Source organism: Seriola lalandi, unplaced genomic scaffold (genome assembly GCF_002814215.2).
Source record: "Seriola lalandi dorsalis isolate HSWRI2012SDOR001 ecotype SW California unplaced genomic scaffold, Sedor1 jcf7180002054588, whole genome shotgun sequence".
Taxonomy (NCBI): domain Eukaryota; kingdom Metazoa; phylum Chordata; class Actinopteri; order Carangiformes; family Carangidae; genus Seriola; species Seriola lalandi.
Genome location: NW_019525141.1, coordinates 980364 through 999225, shown reverse-complemented (window position 1 = coordinate 999225; position 18862 = coordinate 980364). Strand labels below are relative to the sequence as shown.

Below are 18862 nucleotides of genomic sequence, written 5' to 3'. Positions count from 1 at the left end.
GGGGGGGGGGTGTGGGCGTGGGTGGGGTGCTGATGCACATACAGTACACTCAATTGAAACATGAGATGAATCCATACCATGTGCACTTCATAAAGAACAACCACAACCTTTCAATAAACTGGTACACATTTTTTCTTTTTAGTTGCTGCTGTTCCGTCATCGTTGTGGTTTTCTTTCCAGCTTGTTGCTTCGACCTGATTCCTAATGTTGCGTTGCACTATCCACAGATCACTTGTCAGTCAAACAGCAAGACCGCTCCTTGCTTTCCTTTTTTTTGGGTTTCTGATTTGGGATTTTCCATTAATCAGGTTTCTGTAGGTGGCACTTTGTCATCAGTGCGCTGACCGCAAATATCCAGTTTTTGTTCTGGAAAATAAAGACACATCAGTTTGCGTCCAGAGGAGGACTTTTCCATGTCTGTCAGATATTTAAAACAACAACTGGAAAAGCTTTGATGAGCTGAATACATTTTCACTTCTGTTGCAGAGTAATCACTGACAGAAAGTCGACATTTACCTGCATGACAATGGCTAATTTTACTGCTATAAAGTGGTCAAATGTTCCTTTTTTTCTGACACTGAAATGACAGAAATAAACAGTGTCTGTGGGGAGCTGTCAGAACCATTGAGCACCAGCTCCAGCACGTGTTCAAACAGCTTATTTCAAAGTGTCAGTCAGTGACTGGCTCATGACTTTGCTAAAAACCAGACCAACAAGGTATCAGCACAACATGCACACAAAGATGCAGACACACACGGGGAATATGGACAAAAACACACCGGTGGTATGATGCATGAATAATATTCCTGGGAGACAGTTAAATAGTCACTGAAAGACCCACACAAACAAACTGTCATCAACTCTGATGCATTTCAGTCATTTAAACACTGCTTTCTACATGTAGTTCAGTATGTTCAGTGGTTTTGTTCGTATTTTTCTCCTCTAAAACCTGAAGACCCTGTCCTAAGACTCTTGACCTTTAATGAAAGACAATTCATCAGTTAACAATCTCAAGGAATTTTATAATTTTATGCAAAACCTTTACTAGTTGGGAATCTTTTTTTTTTTTTTTCTATGAGAAGATCAAGTTCAAGTATTTGTTAGAATGTTCTGATGCCACACCTACACTCTTCTTTAACGCCAGACTGTATGTATGTATGTATATAAAGTTGAGTTTATGAGTAGTTCAACACATTTATGGGTTTTACTGTTTCAGCCTTACTTGGTCTGGAATGACCGGTACATTATGGTCTCTGATGTCAATAGATAGGTTCTATAACGCTTTCCAGCCGACTGTTACTCACTGTTAGCATTCACCATAACCTACAATCATCACTTATAATTAGACGCTGTCCTCCCAAGAAAGATGAGAGTAAATGTTGTTTCAGCAAATGCCCCCAAAACACCATATATTAAAGTTAAAGTGACAAAGCTCAGTATGGGTGGTAGGAATTATGTGTGTTGTTTGTCTGGAACAGAGGAAGACATAATGTGACATTATTATACAGCGACACAGACTGCTGTTTGTTTCCCACTTCCTACTGAAAGTAAATGTAAATCTTTTTTTGTTTTATTATTATTTTTTTTGTAACCATGACCATGGTGGTTCCCTAACTGTAACCAAATGGTCATCACTGTAACCGTGACGACAAAGATGTCTTAAACTGGATAAAGTAGTCATTTTTTACCCAAACCACAATGAAGCCTGACCAAGCTGTTTTAGTTCCACTCCAAACCTTATGGGACATGAAGGTATTTTGTCATTTAAATTACAGAGGTCAGTATTCAGATATCAGTGAGCAGCACCAACAGCCACAAATGACAAACACTAAGTTAACACCGCTCTGTTCATTTCACACTGTCAGACAGAGAGAAAACCTCTACACACTGTTTCCACCGTGTTTTTATAATCTACCTTATTCTTTGTCCCTTCCCACATTTTTACCTTTGCTTTATTTTCAAAAATATGTAAAACAGCTGACCATAGAGAAAGTCTGTCTGTCGTCAAAACTTGGCTCAAAACCAACTGGTAGCCATACGTTCTACTCTGGATATACATTCATGGTTCCCATAGGATGAATTCTAGTTCCCAGTTCCTACACTGTACTGGTCTTGAGCACTTCACGTGACACCAGGTAGAAGCCAAGTTCATCACATGTTGAAAAAAAAAAATACCATCACACCGTTCACTGAACCCGAACTTGATTGATATTCAGACTCAAACGTATCCCACAATTCACCACGGTCTACCAGGTGCTGGTAGTAGTGTTCCTACAGGCTGCTTTAGGGCCGACATTAACCAGACATGAAAAGGTTCATGACGTCAGAAACCACGTGAATGTTATCATTCATCTCCAGCTGCTACAAAGTTACTGCAGAGCTGTCGAGGTAAATACTGAATATCACATTATTTTATCAAAGATGTTACGTCCCATCCTTAAACATTTTGTGACATATTTATTAATTGTATTTCATTGTAATGTATTCACAGGAATGAAAGGAAGTCCCTGTTAATCAACTGTGTCCTACTGAGCTCAGGAAATATGTCACACAAGCAGACGCTTGACCTCCTGGCTTTTACCTCTAACTGCATCCTCAGACCAAAACATCAGCTGTCCACACATCTCAATTTGATTTGAAGATTACTTCACACATTCACACTCCCGAGAGGATAAACCCTGTTAATGAACCCTGTTCGTGTTTATCTCTCATCATCCCTGATGGTATGTTATAAATCTTATGTTGATCATTGCATCTGACGGTTTTGCATAATCTATTATCATTATTGTTTGACATTTAATATTGTTTTTAATCCAACTAAAAATCTGAATGAAGAAAAATCAAAGGAAGATGTCCATGTAATATTTGCAGCCAGGCTTCCTCTCTGCTCTTCAGAAGGCTCAGCCCAGCTGTGGCTGATGGGGAGGGAGGCAGAGCAGCGTCACTGACATCAACCTGGCCAACTTCAAACATTGTTATTTCCACTCCATATCCTTCAAAGTAGCATAAAGAGTCCAGAGGGACTTGGGGGAGAGTGATTGAGCAGAGAGCCGGCTTCCCTGCAATCTGCAATCTTCCCTGCAATGGCATGAGCCCCCCCTCCCCAGTCGGAGAGCAGTGATCATTCAGAGCTTCACCACTGTGATTAGGTTATTCTATTTCATTATCTTATTTGTCAGAAGGGCAACAATTTGTAAGTGTCTGTGTGCGGATGGGTCCATTCATCCATCTGCCCATTCATTTACGAGCCATCTTCCCTTTTTGTCTTCTTCTTCCTCCCCTCCGTCTTCCTTTGTTCCTTCCACAATCACAATTGCCGGCGCTCCACATTATCCTCAATTTAGCCAGAGAAGAACTGTGTTAAATTGATTTTTTGCACAACTCAGAAGGATGTAGTGACTCACGAGGAGATCAATTTTCACTTCTGAAGAAGGATGGACTTTTAAGTTTTAACAATGACATAAGCATGGAACCCCCCCCCCGCCCCAACCCCCCAAAAAATCAATAATGAATTCAGTTATTTTGCAGTTTTTTTCTACACGTGAAAAAGCTACAGTGTTTCCTCACTAAATTGCCAGAACATCTCCATTTTATTGGTAATTATAAACCATCTTGTGCAGCAATCAACAATCAGAGTTCATTGTGTTCCGCTGAGCACAGATGAGGTGATAAAACATCACGGCAACAAGAGGAACCTGCAGCAGCAGAGAGCAATCTGCCTCCAGATAAAGGATTATAGATTCAATTTATTTTCAGTGTAAAGTGAGTAGACAAGGGGGGGCGGAGGAGAAAATGACATCCGCTCTTAATTGACCATTGGCGGAGATGCAGCGGTGCATGTAGACCAATGTTCAAGGCTACATCGGTGCTGCAGTGTTCAATCTCCTCCTCCCCTCTTCCTCCCCTTCTCTTGGTTCTGTTGAATTTTTATGTGATCACAATAGTGCCATTAACGTCACGCTACATTCACTTTATATTGGGTAAATACAAGCTACTGACTGGTAGCCCCCCCCCAGCGGAAATTAAAAGAGATTTAGAGGTCTTAGGTGCAGATCCCGCAACCAAAAACAGGCACCAGACTGAACCTGAGCCAGATCTCAGGGTCTAAACTTCAGAGTTTCAGGCTGACTTTGAATGTCTGCACCTTCAGTCAGCCAATCCAAACACACTTTATACAGAACTGATCTTGGCTTCATCAAGTTCCAGAGATTTTTATTTCACTATATCCCTGTTAATGTGCATGACTGCCACAAAAAAAAAAAACATATATATATATATATATAATGTAATATAACGTAATATAACTGTTTTAACACTAACACTTTCTTATGCCATCACGTGTTGTTCAAACCCACACAACTTTCATTTAAATTCCGGTGGCAGAGACAAATATGTCAGGCTGAAGATTGGGGGAAAATGTGCAGAAAGTGATGTGAAGTTCACTTGTGCTGAAAATTGCAGTTGTAAACACTGTAAATTAGTTTTGTGTTTTGCTTATGAAACGGTTTCTGAGAGCTGTAGTTAAAGTTGAAGCAGTTACAGGTTGGAGCTGAAAGCGTGTGTTCCTAAAAGCAGATGAACTCTCAATTCATTCATTCAAGAGATGAAAGCAGTGGAACTGTCACTTGATGTGTCAATGCTATAAGAAGCTGAAAGTGCAGTTGAAGTGCTGCACTGCACCTTCAGCTGTGAAGTGTCACTTTGCTGAAAAAGCAACGACTGCGTCAGAAATGTCAGTTGAAACATTAGAGCTGAAAGTAGTTTAATTTTCCACTGAACGCTGAAATTCAGTTCGTTCAGTGTCGAGTGATGTTCAAGCAGTGAAAGCAAATGAAGTGAGCTTTCATTTGAAAAGCTGAAAATAAACCGGAGCATTTGAAATGTCACAGACAAAATCAGATTTAGTTGAATTTGAAGTGGAGATGTAAGGTCAGGGAAAGGGAAAGCAGTTAAAATACCAGTTGAAACGTCGGAGATGAAAGCGGCCGAAATGTCAGTTCGTCAGCTGTGAAGTGAATGAAAGCAGTTGAAATTTCAGCTGAAGTGGAAGAGATGGAGACGGTTCAAGTGTTGTAGTTGTCAAGCTGCTACGTAAGCACTGATAGCAACAATGATGTCAACGGAAGTGTAGCAGCTGAAAGCAGTTGAGTTGTCATTTGAAAAGTTGTTTGTTGTGTGCCGACAATAAAAATAGATAAAAGCAAGTCAAACTGTCAGTATGAAAAGGTTAGGTTTCTAAGCAGTTGAAAGTAACAGGTGAAACAGTTTGACAGTGCCGGGTTGAAGTGATGAATCACATTTACTTCTGTCACAGAAACAAAGTTTATTTCAATACTTTTACTTTTTATTTCAGGATTTCGGGATTTTTAAATATCAGTAATTTTACTTTTACTTAAAATGTTTTTAATGTTTGCTGTAGTATGTGTGTTTGTGGACTTTATATTGCAGCTCTGCGTCATCTCCCTTAGTGCTGCTTTATTCTGCTGTTTAATAATTGTAAAGCTATTCAATTTATGTAGTTTAATATTGCCACATGAAGTCTCCAGACAGCCTTTCTTTTTCCAAGTCTTTCCCAGAAAATTTGAGTGAGACTTTACTGAGGACGAAACCTGAATGTTTATAATTGATAATCAGTTATCTGACTGTGACGTGCCTTGTGTCTGTAGAGATGGGACATAAGGGCTGTGTGTGGTTCTCAACCGGGAACGTTGAGATGATGTTCTGTGAGAATAGACATTGATATTTTAATTCTCTTTATTTTGAAGCCCAAAGGTGTTGTTTAATTTAATAGCTCAATCACATGACGTTATTATTACTAGTCACAGTGCAGTGCTTATTGAGAATGTAGCCTGATGGGAGCAAAGGGCTCCATTAACAGAATGTCACTGATGACATCACAGCTGATGTCAGGGTTCGGGTCTTGACAACTGTCAGAACATCTCTGACACAGAGCGACTCGTGGTGAGCAGTGGTGAGTGGGCGACTGACTTCTTTACATGTCCTGTATGTAAAATATATAAGATCTGTAACTTTTCCACTGCTCTACACAGAACAGAGGAATCAGGTTTGATGATAACACAGGACTGTGTCGAATTTGGAATCGCCTCTCTCCACATCCATCATTCTGTCTGTCTGTCTCTCTGTCTGTCTCTCTGTCTGTCTGTCTGTCTGTCTTCTGCTTTGTTGTTTTTCTTCCATTCAACCACTCTGCCTCTGCAGCGACAGCGGCTGTCTGGATTGGCGGAGAGCTAAATTGCTCAGTGTGAGCTCGGTCACGGCTCAGCTCTCCTTGAGATAATGAAATGACAATTAATGGGAAAGCTGTTGCCGTTCGCTCGTTTGTTCACTCACTACTAGAGCAGCAGCATGTGGGGACAGAAATCACTGCAGTCATGACAGACTCTGGAAACTGCCCAGAAATCGTTTTCACATTGAATAGCTCCTGATGTGATGTCAAAAATCCATGTAAATTTAGAAAAAATAAAGTGGAGTCTATGACTCTCTGGCCATCTTTCAAAGAAAGTATAATTCTGTTATCAAATTTCCATGCCAATCTCACTTCCTCCCTTTTATTGGCAGTTTATTTAATAGAGAGATATCGCTGAAGGTCTAAATGTCAAAAATCACAAACCATATATTTTCCATTGCTGTCAAAAGCCACTGCAGCTTCAAAGCCATGTAACCCATGTAAAAGAAGGTGTATCCTTTATTAACCCAGTGACACTTAAGTCAATACATTATTTACCATAGCCAGAGGCCTACACAGCACAAAGCCACACTGACTCTGGCCTGCTGAGATAGTCCCTGACAGAACAGCGGGAGACACATATATTTCCTTGAAAAGAAAGAGCGAAAGCAGACCCTTGGGTATCTCATAAAACGTCTCTCCAATATGTGCTGTGAAGTGGAAACTCGAGCCATCCCAAAAACCACAGAAAAAAAGAAAATCTATATAATTTCTGTCTGCAGCTTTTGTCCATTAATGCATTTTTCTCTCTAAGTCAATACACGTGTAGGATAAAATTGCAAATGTATAATCATTATCTCAGTAGAAATAACACTTGCCCATGGAATAGGAATGAATGTGGAATATATGTGGTTTTGTTTTTTTATAAGATTCCAGGCAAGCATTTTATATTTTCTCTCTCTAAATACAATTAATTTTAACTGAAGGCAAAAGCTAGTAAAGTATGACATGAAATTACATCATCTCTGTTATTATGCTAGTGGGGGATGTGATAAAGCTGTGTAATCTAGTTAGCAAAGTCCCTGTTTGCATGGCTGATCAAGCTAAGCTTCTTGTGAGTGCATTACAATGTAAAAGCTCAGTTAAGTACACAAAATTAAAACAGAGCAGAGTTGATGCAAAAACGTGGAGCACACTGCAGCACGGGAAGGTTCAGATTACCTGGTACTGGTTGGCCTTTGCAAGCTCCTGATTGGCCGACTCCACATTGGACGACGCGGTCTGGATGTAATCTTCGATGCTGTCTGAGAAAACAAAGAGCAAATTTGTTAATGGGTCATTTTCCCTCCAGCATTATGACAACACTGTGTTCAAAAGAATTAGCAAAAAAAAAGAGTTAATGAAATAACACTAATCTTCCCATAATGCAACGTGATTGTATCTGTCATTAGATACTCCCTGCCTGGTAAATGCACATCTTTCAAACTCTATGCCTCCAGGTTGTAAATGCAGGGTTAGATTAACCTTCTGGAACCATTTGTTCACAAACATCTGTCCAGCACTCCGCCAGGTGAGCACAGGCAGTAAAGGCCTTTGTCCGGGCACAGTGGAACCAAACCTGGCAACGCTGCAGTCACCGAACCCAGCTTTTGGTTGCTAAGGAACCCCCACCACCCCATCCCACCCCTCCCCCACCACCACCATTTTTATGTGTCTGTTTCAATTACTATTAGTTGTGTTGGTAGCATACGCACAGCCTTGGTGGGCCTGTGTCCACCCACTTTGAGCTCAGGCCCATCCAGTCTTCAAGCACAAACGATGAAAGTCAATGTATTTTTAAAGCTCCATACAGTCTAAAGGCAGTTGTCCATGTGTTGTTTGATTATAGATCAGGTCTAGGTTCTATATTAATACTGTTAAAGCATCAAAGCCTCAGTCCACAGAGAAATACACACAGCCAGTATTCAGAAACTGAGCCTTTAAACCAGCCGTCAGAACTTCTGGAACTTTGTGATGTCACAACAAAGCAGCCACCACCGCCAACTACGGCTCCAGCATGGGCCACCTGGACCCACTATCCAACCCTGCAGGATTTAGTTTCTCCATGTGTTTCCCTGAAATCTGTTGTATTCTCATTGGATCTTTATTAAGGACTGTTTGTGTTTTGTTCCAACCACCTCTTCAGTTTCTAATCTTTTTAACTTCTTTACCGATCGTTTACTTTTCATGTTGTTTTATGGTTTACACTTGGAGAAGGCGCAGTCTACCCTACGTGGTTTTCAGTCCATCTCCTGCTAATCGACTCTCCAAATCCCACTCCAGAGCTGCCTGAGCACCTCACCAGTTTCCCTGATGGTCTGCGATCTTGCCACTGATGCTCTACCGGCCGGCCTCTCCATGCACACCACTGTAGCAAGCAGGGGCTCCGCTACTCCTGTATAAGACCTGGACACTGCGACACTGTCGATGGTCACCCTGTTGCCACCAGATGTTCCAGCTGTTTGCAGTGGCACCAGACTTAAGGCTGCAGTGCACAGCTCCACACCAAATGCAGCCGGAGGATTTCAGGGACCTTTAAATATTCTCCAGATACCATGACATACTGAAAATAAATTATTTATATGTCTGGGTCTTTCCACTCAATAATGATTCTGTTTTTAGTAAAACTATCAGGTCAGGACATCCTGTCACTGAGCTGCTACACTGCTCAGAGCCGAGGAACAGGAGCTTCTCAAGCTACCTGGTTCCAGGTAGCCTCAAGTGTAAATATTGGCTAAACAAATCCTGCTGCTTAAGTCTGCATGACAACACAGAAAAAGCTCACATTCAGCTGCCATTCTCAAAGCTATTGCCATCTCTCTAAGACAGGAAGTAGACATACACCTGGATACTGATTCATTACTTCGTTACTTTTCATTAGCAGTTGACTTGACATGAGGTTAAGCCCTAGTGACACATTTCCCAAGATGACTGATATCCTACAGGCCCTGGTCCCCCTACATGACAGAGTGGACAGTGATATCACTCACAGCGTCAATGCTGACACACACTGAACTTTATGTACACGTGTATCTGTACACATAGTGTAACACTGAAGCTCAGAGGTTACTGTCTGCCAGCTGTGAGTGGTTGTTGTCTTACATGAATGGTTATCATGGTGTGAAAAGCTACATTGCCATGTCCTGCATCAGGTGTTGTGATTTTGCCTATAATATCATTCCTGTCGACACCATAGGCTGGTAGCTTGTTGCTTCTTTAACTTTGGACGAGCTAGTAGTTTCTAGTTATTCTAGTTGTTCGAGTTATTTCCAGTCTTCATGCTAAGCTAGGCTAACCCGCTGTGTACTTAACATGCAGACATGAAATTGATCGGGTTCTCACGTTGTAGCCAAAACTGAGGTCGCAAGATACAGCCTGACCTTGCCCGGCTAGAACTTTAGAGTTATCTGAATGAACTACATTTAATGTATTCAAATGGTAATGTTGCAGTTTTAATATTAGATAATATTTAGCCCTCCAAGACTAAATGAACTCTTTTATCATACTTGTGTATCCCACATTGCTTAGTCATCCTTAGTTCAATAGAAGGACTGCCTTTTGTTCATACTGTTACTCTGTCTTGACAGCACATTATGTGACAGCCCACCCCTCTGCGTTACCAAGGACTTCTGGTCTAAAACAGCAGGCCCTCCTTTAAAGCTTGTCGATACACAGAAGTTAATGGGACGAGACAGAAGTTGTTTAATGAACTGAATGGTCCAAAATATTTGCGCTCACTTATACAGATATTTACAACTGGCTGATAAGAGAGTGCTATTGATTGTTTTGGTGTTGAGAGTGTACAGAGATGTGGGCAAAGACTTCTCACAGTTTCATGTAGCGATGGCCTCTGATAATTACTGCACCAGTTGAGCTTGTAGAGAATTAACTTTTGAACCTAACAAGATCAAGAGGTTGGGTTAATGAATTGTGCTGATTGACTAGATGCATTTTTTTTTCTTTTGGTGAGTTAGAGAAGACAGGAATACATGTTTATACTCACCAGCTGCTGAAATAGGATTCAGTCTTTTTCTGCCTCTGTTGTTTTTCATGAGTGATTGATTGATATTCGTCTTTTAAGGGTAACCTCTCTCTAAATCTACTACCTGCAGGGTGTTAAGTTGCTCTTTGAACTCTAGTCTTGTTTCTGTTGGGGGCATTATGCATATTACGATAACAGCACCAATAAATGATTTTTATGTTTGAATGAAATTTCAGGAAAACAAATTTGAAATTAGATTTTCCATTAAATTTATGCTACAGTTAATGCATCTAATCATGAACATTTGAACACATGAAAATGTTTCTGTGCTAAATGAAACACACAGCTTTGTTTATGTGTGGCTGTTGGGATGGCAGTGTTGGTCGGTTGTCAGTCCACCACTTCGGTCCTGACTTAAAAATCTCAACCATTATCCATTTAAAATTTGAATTTGTCCGACACTTTCAGGACCAAACACCTAAACAGATCTTTGTTTTCCACGGTCAGCCTCAGTTGTATGGTGTGTTTAGTGCTAATTAGCAAATGTTCGCATGCTAAACAGGTTAAACAAAAATATTTCAATAATAATCCCTGTTAGCTTGCTCACATTAGCATTTAGCTTGAAGTACCACCAACCCTAAGCACAGCCAAATATTAAAGGTTACCTGTGTGTATCCTTGAGGTCTAACAAATGACTTGATTGAATTTCCATCCTCATACAAGGTTTGCAAGGCTGAATGTTTTAAGATTTTGAAACCTGCAGTTTACAGTCATGTTTATTAGCTTGCAGTCTTCTTCTTCTCTGCCTTTTTTGTCATGTGGTTATTCATGGTCCCCAGACGATGAGTCCTATCATGGCAACACTTTGACTTTAAATCTTGACCATCAGGACAAAAAAATCAAATACAGAGATTTCCAACAAACTGAGAAAATTCATGCTCTCAAAAGGATGAACCTTTTCACTCTATGAGCTTTACTCTGGCACCACCCTCAGGCCAAACTGAGTTTGATTCATTCAAGTCTCAAAGGGGAGAGAAACCCTTATAAGGACCCATTGAGATTTCTGGTATCTCCTTCTGAACAAATTCATTCATACGTTCCAAACAGGCCAAACAAACACAGGTCTGTAGTAGATGATAACATCCAATAGAAACAAGCCTCTAGCATCCAATCCCAGATTTTAATCACCAAAAAACCAGACAATGTTCTCTTTTTATGTGCACAAATGAAAATGTTTTTAACACCTCTTTGGTACATTGTGCCAGAGTTTACGTCTGTCTGCTAAACCTTGATGATTGTGTATCTTGACTCACAGGCTTTAATATAGTGTGTCCTTAGCCAGCATGAATAAACCATAAAAGCACTAATCCTTCCTTCTTGAGCCTATTCATTTCTTTGTATTACCTGCTGCTTTTGCAACAAACGCCTCCACAGCAAACACATTATTCATATCCGCCACTACACCAAGAAAGCCTTGTTCAAAAAAGGCCAAAGGCAATTTCAGTGCATCTCTTTTTAATAGGTAGAGGTCCATTATTGTGAGGCTCTGTAATGATCAGATTAGACTTCTGCTGTGGTATAATGCTATGAACTCTGCAGTCTTCTGCAGAGTCCTCTTCTATCTCTCTGTTCATCCATTTGGGTGGGAGTACACTATGTTCCTCCACCTTCTATGTCCAAAACACCATATCAACAGTCCTTCACATGCAAATGAGAAAATGGCTGAAAGACTCAGTGTACTTCATGCATGTGTGATTGTCCTGAACGAGCACGAGATGTAGCACAATTCACAAACAGAAGAAACTAAGAATCCTGAGTGCTATGGAAGGAAGTGTTCCATTTATTCTACAGCTGTGTCCCAATTCAGAGGTCTCATCCCTCAGAGGCTGCATTTAAAGACCAACTGAGTCACAGCAGGGCCACTAGACTCATAGTCTCATTTCAAAGGCTTCTTCAAATGTGTCCAACAGGTGGATCCTTCATGGCCCAACTTATTCCAAGATTCATTGCGCACCAGTAATGAAAGCTAACAACACTGACAGAGAGCCTGAGGATTACACTGTGAAATGTAAGTACTGTGTTTCAGCTCAGTTCAACAGCTTACGGTACAGCTGTTAAAACCAAGGGCAAAAATAAGTTTGTTAGGTAATGCGTATTAAGTGAAATCTCTAGCTCTGTTTGGTTTGTGTCCATCCCTGGTGTCGCAACGCAGCAGTAAGGGCTGGAACAGCTGGTGACACAAAGAGAAAATCCTCTGTGAACCAGACCGTCTCATTTCAGTTCAGCCTTCGCGGTCTTCGACGCAGGCGAAAGGGGCCGCACCTTCGTAGCCCGTGTCCTCCAAAGGATGTGGCCCCTGAATTGGGACACAGCTTATATCTGACTGAGGAAGTGAGATGAGTGACATTCCTCTGGGTTACCTCAGTTTTTACCAGTAGGTTCCTGGATCTTTCCTTGATTCTGTATGTTAAGCTACAAGCTACAATGGAAGGTATGCTCAAAATACACACCGTTTATTTATGCGGGTTGTTCAAGTTTGGTGAAGGTCGCTATAAGAAGTATTGAGTATTACAAACAAAACCTTTACACAAATTGTAAAAAGTGTACATATGTGACTCAGCACCTTGTTATTTGAAGAATCCGAACTAAAAATGAAAGTTCACCCTAAATCCTGAAGCTAGGTGATGTTGTGTTCAGCGCTCTGTGGGTAAGAGATTCAAGCGTGATGCAGTTCTCAGTGAGGTCTTGGGTCTCAGTGGATGTTTTATCTTCGGCAGCTGATGGAAAGCACCTGCTCTGGTGTGACATCATTGATTTGGGTGGGGCTGGAGGCAGAGCACACTTGAAAGTTTGAGAACGGTCTGAGTCAGCCTGACTCTAAAGGGTATTTAAAGGGCATCTACATTAACCTGATTGAAGACAGCAGACAAAAGGACACTCTACAACAAAGAGGCACCAATTAGAACAAGTTATTGCTCCTCTTTCCCTCCAGAAAACCACCACACACAAATACACACACGTTTCTACACACAGTTTTTACACTTAACAGTTTAGCGCCGTAAAGCCAGATGTACATAAAGCTTTTAGCTCTTTGCTATTGTTCTTATATTGTGGGCTCTAACCTTTCCAGTTACAGCCCACGATGTGAACACACAGTTCTATGAGGAATCCTGCTCAGAAATGTTTTTGATTCATAATTTTTTATGGACGAGGGCGACATTAACTTTAAAAACACCTTAGTAGTAGCATAATAATGTAAATGAGGCTTGTGTGTTCAACATGGTGGAGGACTTGATGTGAAAAACATCTTGTCAAAGGTAGCGAATTAGCATATCATTTGCTAGTTATTGGATGTTAACACAAGAGCTTTGCTAACCTCTTCAACTCCAGTGTCCTACCGCCGTGCTATTACAAAGACATGTTGAATGTCAGCATTGCTCTGATCTGCAGAACAGTTTTAAAGGTCATTAAGTAGCAAAACTTTAAAGTATACACTCACAGGGAATGTATATGTAATGTAAACAAAGTGATGCTGCAAGACTTCTTTAAAGGTGCAGTCGTACTCTACATGTTAGAAGCTACAGCTAAATGATGGGTGTCTATTTTTAAATTTAAAAGGGTATGTCTTATTTTTATAGTCATCCAATCCTATGAAAAGACCAAAAGCAACAACTAAGCAGCAACAAAGTATTATGTGTCTAACAAAGTCTGATATAAATATAAAACATGAAAAAACACATATAAATGTTCCACAGTACACAGAGTGACATGTTACTGTTTGAGTAACTTTTATTAAAAATTAGAGCATCCAAATGTTTTCGGAATTTATGGATTTAGTTAAAGCTCAGTCCACAGAGAAATGCACACAGCCTGTATTCATAAACTGAGCCTTAAAACCAGCCATCAGGAACTTCTGGAACTTTGTGATGTCACAATAAAGCAGTCACCAAACCCCGCCCACCTGGACCCACCACCCAACCTTGCAGGATTTGGTTTCTCTGAGTGTTTACCTCAAATCTTCTATATTTTTATTGGATCTCTTAAGGATTCTTAACTGAGTTTTGTTCAGCCTCTCCAATGATCTGTTCAGCTTAGAGTTGGACCTCTGAGAAAAGAATGAGCTGCTTGACGTCTTCGTCTCTGTAGCTGCTGCCCAGGGAAAGCATATACGCCGGCGTCGGGCCACCGTCGGTCCCTTCCATGCACTCGCATTCTCTCATTTGCAGTCCCAATTCATCGCATTCAAAACTCTGCACTTTCTGGTGGTGATGGAAGGGTGGATCCACTTATAATATATAATATATATTATATGTATGAACGTATTCCACTCTAGCTGTCCCAGGTGCCCTATCACCTCCCTGATGTCCCTGATGGTCTAGGCATCCGAGCAGCGTGAGCAGGAGGCAGGGGCAGCTTTGGGCTTTGGGCAACACTGTGGGCAGTGACCCCGATGCTGCCAGCTCCGGTTTACAGCTCCATACCAAATCCAGCTGGAAATCCAGCATTTTAGTCCAAATTTGTCTGTCCAGCTCATTTCAGCACCATCGCCAGTAGGGGAAAGTTTTACCAAGCTACAGGAGTAAGCTACAACCCATTACCTGTGGCATCACTCAGAAACAGAGAGAAGCTCCAGAGAGAAGCCTGAGAGAGGAGATGTAAAACTCCACTGAGATTGTTTTTGGAGAAGAAGAAGAAAATATGGAGCTTTAAAAAAAAAAAAAAAAAAATAGATTTACGTCTCCAGTGGGAACCAGTTGACGTGGGGCTGGATCAGAAAGGACATGCAGACTAACCGAAAGGCTAGATTTTTGGTTTTGTTTTTCGTGGGATTTGACAACAACAGAGAAAAAACCCAACCTTATCTTTCAAAGGAGTCACTGGGGACACTAAAGATTTAAGAGATAAATTAGGTTCCCAGTTATTTATCTGGCCACAAAACAAACTGCAGATGAACGGACTGTCCGCCGGCTTCTGCTTCAGGTGTTTTGCAGAAACAGCAGAAAGATTAAAATTTGGAAAGTCATCTGCCTTATCACACCTTTCACTTCTTCCCAGAATTGATCTACAAACCCATCACAACATTATATTTTCAGCTTTGTCTATTTGTCTGTGTCGTTGTTTGACATTATTAAGCAAAAACCAATTCTCCAGTGAACGCTGCTGATGGAGCTAGACGCCGCTGATGGCAGATTTGTGACCCAGCAGCAAAGCCTTTATATCTGCCCTATATCTGTGCGCTAAGTTTCATTCTTTTTGCCAAGTCTGAATCACTGCAGGGTGCAGAGAGCCATTTACAGATATCAGGGCGTCTAAATGGATTTTCTCTAACCGGCCACTGTCTGTATGAACCCACAGCATTTTGCTTGTCATCACAGAATCTATGGCGGCAGCGAGGTGGAGGTTAAAAAGTTTGTTTTGCCCAGCAGAAATTTTAGAGCTCGTGTTATTAATCAAGCGCATCGAATTAAAAAATTACCACGAAGGTTATCCATGCTAATTGAGTCAGGGATAACAATATAAACAATATTCAACACACTCACACACACACACTCGCACCATGGATACACATCTTACCTATGGCGTCTCCTTGTTCATGGACCATACTGGCCAGATCCTTCATGATCTGACTGACGTCCAGCATGTCTCTCTGTGGAGGAAACACACAGTGAACATGGGTGTTACAACACCATTCAACACAGTGTCTGAGGTCTATTAATGGAGATGAGATGGAAACACATTAAAGCTACAGGAAACACAAGTTCATGACTTCGAAATGTGTCATTTACTCTTAGAAATATCATCAATAAATATTACTTGCTACCGTGTTTTATTTCATTATATTATTTCTATTTCTGGGTTTTAAAGAAAATTGTTGCTGTGTGTTTTGTCACATATTCAAAAATGAAACACTGATCTTCTCTGGGTGTCACCTTTAATGTCATGCTAACAGGTTATCAGGCTAATTAGCTTCAGACACAGGGTGTAAATTGGTGTAAGTAAACTGAAAAATTTGCCCGGTCTGTACATTGCTAGCTAGTTTACAAATAACATCAGTACAGCAACTATATTGGCTATTTGGGTGATTAAACACAGACAGTGCAGTTTTCACAATATATATATATATATATATATGCCCATATATATACATGGGTTGTGAGTGTCACTCTGTTTTGCTGAACACAGGATTGATTCATTTTGATGTGTGTGAAACAAAGATGAGAATCACCACCTGTAAGTCTGAGGCCAGAAAACCAATCAATGTCTTCATTATCAATAATTTTGATGATTGTTTTCTTGATTAATTCATTTTTCTTTATTACTATTTGGTCTATTAAATGTTTAAAAAATAGTAAGCAGAAAGAACACATGGTGATATCCCATCAGTCCAAACCCTATGGTTTCATTTTCGATCCAGTTTTACTATCAAACAAGAAAAGATGAACTTTTCTTTGTTTCGTTTAATCGACTGATCAATTTATCATTGGATTTGAACTGTGTTTCCTATTTGTTGTTATTGTTACCTACTACAGGTCTTTGTCAGTGTCTTGGTTCAATTTTTTTAAGAGAAAAAATTTAATGAAATCTTAAGTAAAGATTAGATAAAGAAGAAAATAAAATACTTAGGTGCGGATTAAATACCTTCATCATTTCAAGTCCTAATCGTAAAAAAAAAATCGTATTTTTGTCCACAGTGATCTCCATATAGAGACAGTCCACACGTATGTATCACATGTGTAACTATATATGAATTTGTACAAAGAAAGGAAATGTAATTTCCTGTCTCTTTAAATGACAAATTCAGTGGATTTGTGTTTAACCCTGAATGTTTTCTGTTCACTAGAAGTAAAAAAAAAAAAAAAACAAATAAAAATCTGTTCAACATTTTTGTTCAGTTATTTCTGTGTCAGGGTGCAGAGCAAGCTAGTGCAGCTATGGCTGACCACAGTTAATTCTCCACAGCTTTGAATCTGCTCTCAATGTTTCAACTCAAAGCAATATGAAAGCTTCTAAAATCTCTGTCTATCTCCTGCTCACAGGTCCCCCCTTTCTTCCATTATGGCTCTGTGCAATCACAGCTGCGTTTGTGTAGCCTAACCCACTGGGCCATCCATCACAGGTGGCGGAGATTGCTGTGGAAACTGGCAGCCATCCTGCCACTTGGCAAAAACCATTTGAATGGAGCCAAAATGGCCCCTGGCAAACCTCGTGATGCCTGAGGTTTTTTTTTTTTTGCATTTATCTTTGGGCAACCCTGTCTATCATGCTGTAGCAGAATAACAAATTTATTTTACCTGGCAAAGCATTGGGCAATCAGGGCTCATTTCATCATAATGACAGAACAGTGTGTAACCAATTTAGCAAATAATGTGTGGAAGTGAATGTGAATAGGCAACGAGAGAGAGGCACACACAAGGAGAAGGCAGGGATGTGATGGGTTGGGACCCCTGCCTGAGGGCTGAGTGGGTGGCCAGGCTTTGGGCCAACACTGTGCCCTTTTCCATATTTCATGGGCTTTAAATTCTGCTCATGGCCAATCTAGCAGGCACTGGATCCTGGCACCGGGCTCGCCACCAGAACTGGAGATTTTTCTCCAGGTTTTCCAACAGGTTTACTAAAGGAGGCTCTTATCACCCAGGGCAAGTATATCAGCACTACCTGCTGATAGTTTCTGCTTCACCCGATCAGGTCTATGTGGTTTCTCAACACCTTCAGCCTGCTTCACTTGGTCTGAACTCAAGTAAAACATGATACAGTCCTCACATGTCACGAATCCACACTACATACTAATGCCACACATGTTTCTAGTCTGTGGTGTGTTCCTGCTGACAACCAGACAGTAAGCATGCTGGATTTGTGAGTGTGATTCTGACGGATACTACTCTCCTACAAGCAATCACCAGAGAAAGTAAAGAATCTGAATAAAGACATTTTGCTTTCTATCAGTGAATTTTAACGTGCGCTGACATTTCAAAGTCACAGGTAACAGGTGTTGTATTATCTTCTGTTAGTATAAAGCAGTAAGGTATGTTGATTTGTTTGTATACTAACTAACAGCTATAACAGTAAACTATACTGTACTACACATATGTAGTTCATACTGTGTAGAAATGTAGCATTAGTCCTGGGTGTCCTTCAAAACCTTTTGATATTGGTACTTATATACATACAATAGGCTGCACATGGTAGTAAAGCTTTTTGTTTTACTTTAGTTTTATTTTCAAGCTCTGTCTCTATAATAATAATAACAACAATAATAATAATAATAATAATGATAATATTAATAATAACTTTATTTATATAGCACTTTTTAAACAAAGTAACAAAGTGCTTTACTGAAAAAAAGTTAAACCAGATAAAAGAAAAATCCAAAGTACCTGAGCAGAATAAGAAGAGTAGAGCAGCATAAATTAAATTAAAAAAAAAAAAAATCTCATAATTATGCAAAAAAGTCTGACAGGAAGTTAAGAGAGGAAATAAAATATGTAAAAATAATAATTAGGGATAAAACACCCTCAAACGTGTTTGTGTAAATAAACAGCCAATCACCAGCATTATTAGATCTTGGTCTAAGCATGCTGCATACTGATTGGCTCTTTGACATTGATGAGATTTACTCATTTACTCTTTAGGTTTCTACATCTACATCATCGAAT

The 18862-nt window shown here is 40.2% G+C and overlaps 1 protein-coding gene across 4 annotated transcripts in view; it reads right to left on the bottom strand.

Annotated features, from left to right (window-relative positions):
- The window catches only part of tsnare1 (T-SNARE Domain Containing 1), a 183587-nt gene that overhangs the window by 53658 nt on the left and 111067 nt on the right, over positions 1-18862 (bottom strand). For all 4 annotated transcript variants that reach the window (XM_023419006.2, XM_023419005.2, XM_023419004.2 and 1 more), the window contains exons 9-10: positions 15783-15855; positions 7409-7491 (exon numbers count right to left, since the gene is read on the bottom strand). In XM_023419006.2, the coding sequence (XP_023274774.1) occupies positions 7409-7491; positions 15783-15855 (156 nt within the window). The remainder of the gene's footprint in view (positions 1-7408; positions 7492-15782; positions 15856-18862) is intronic.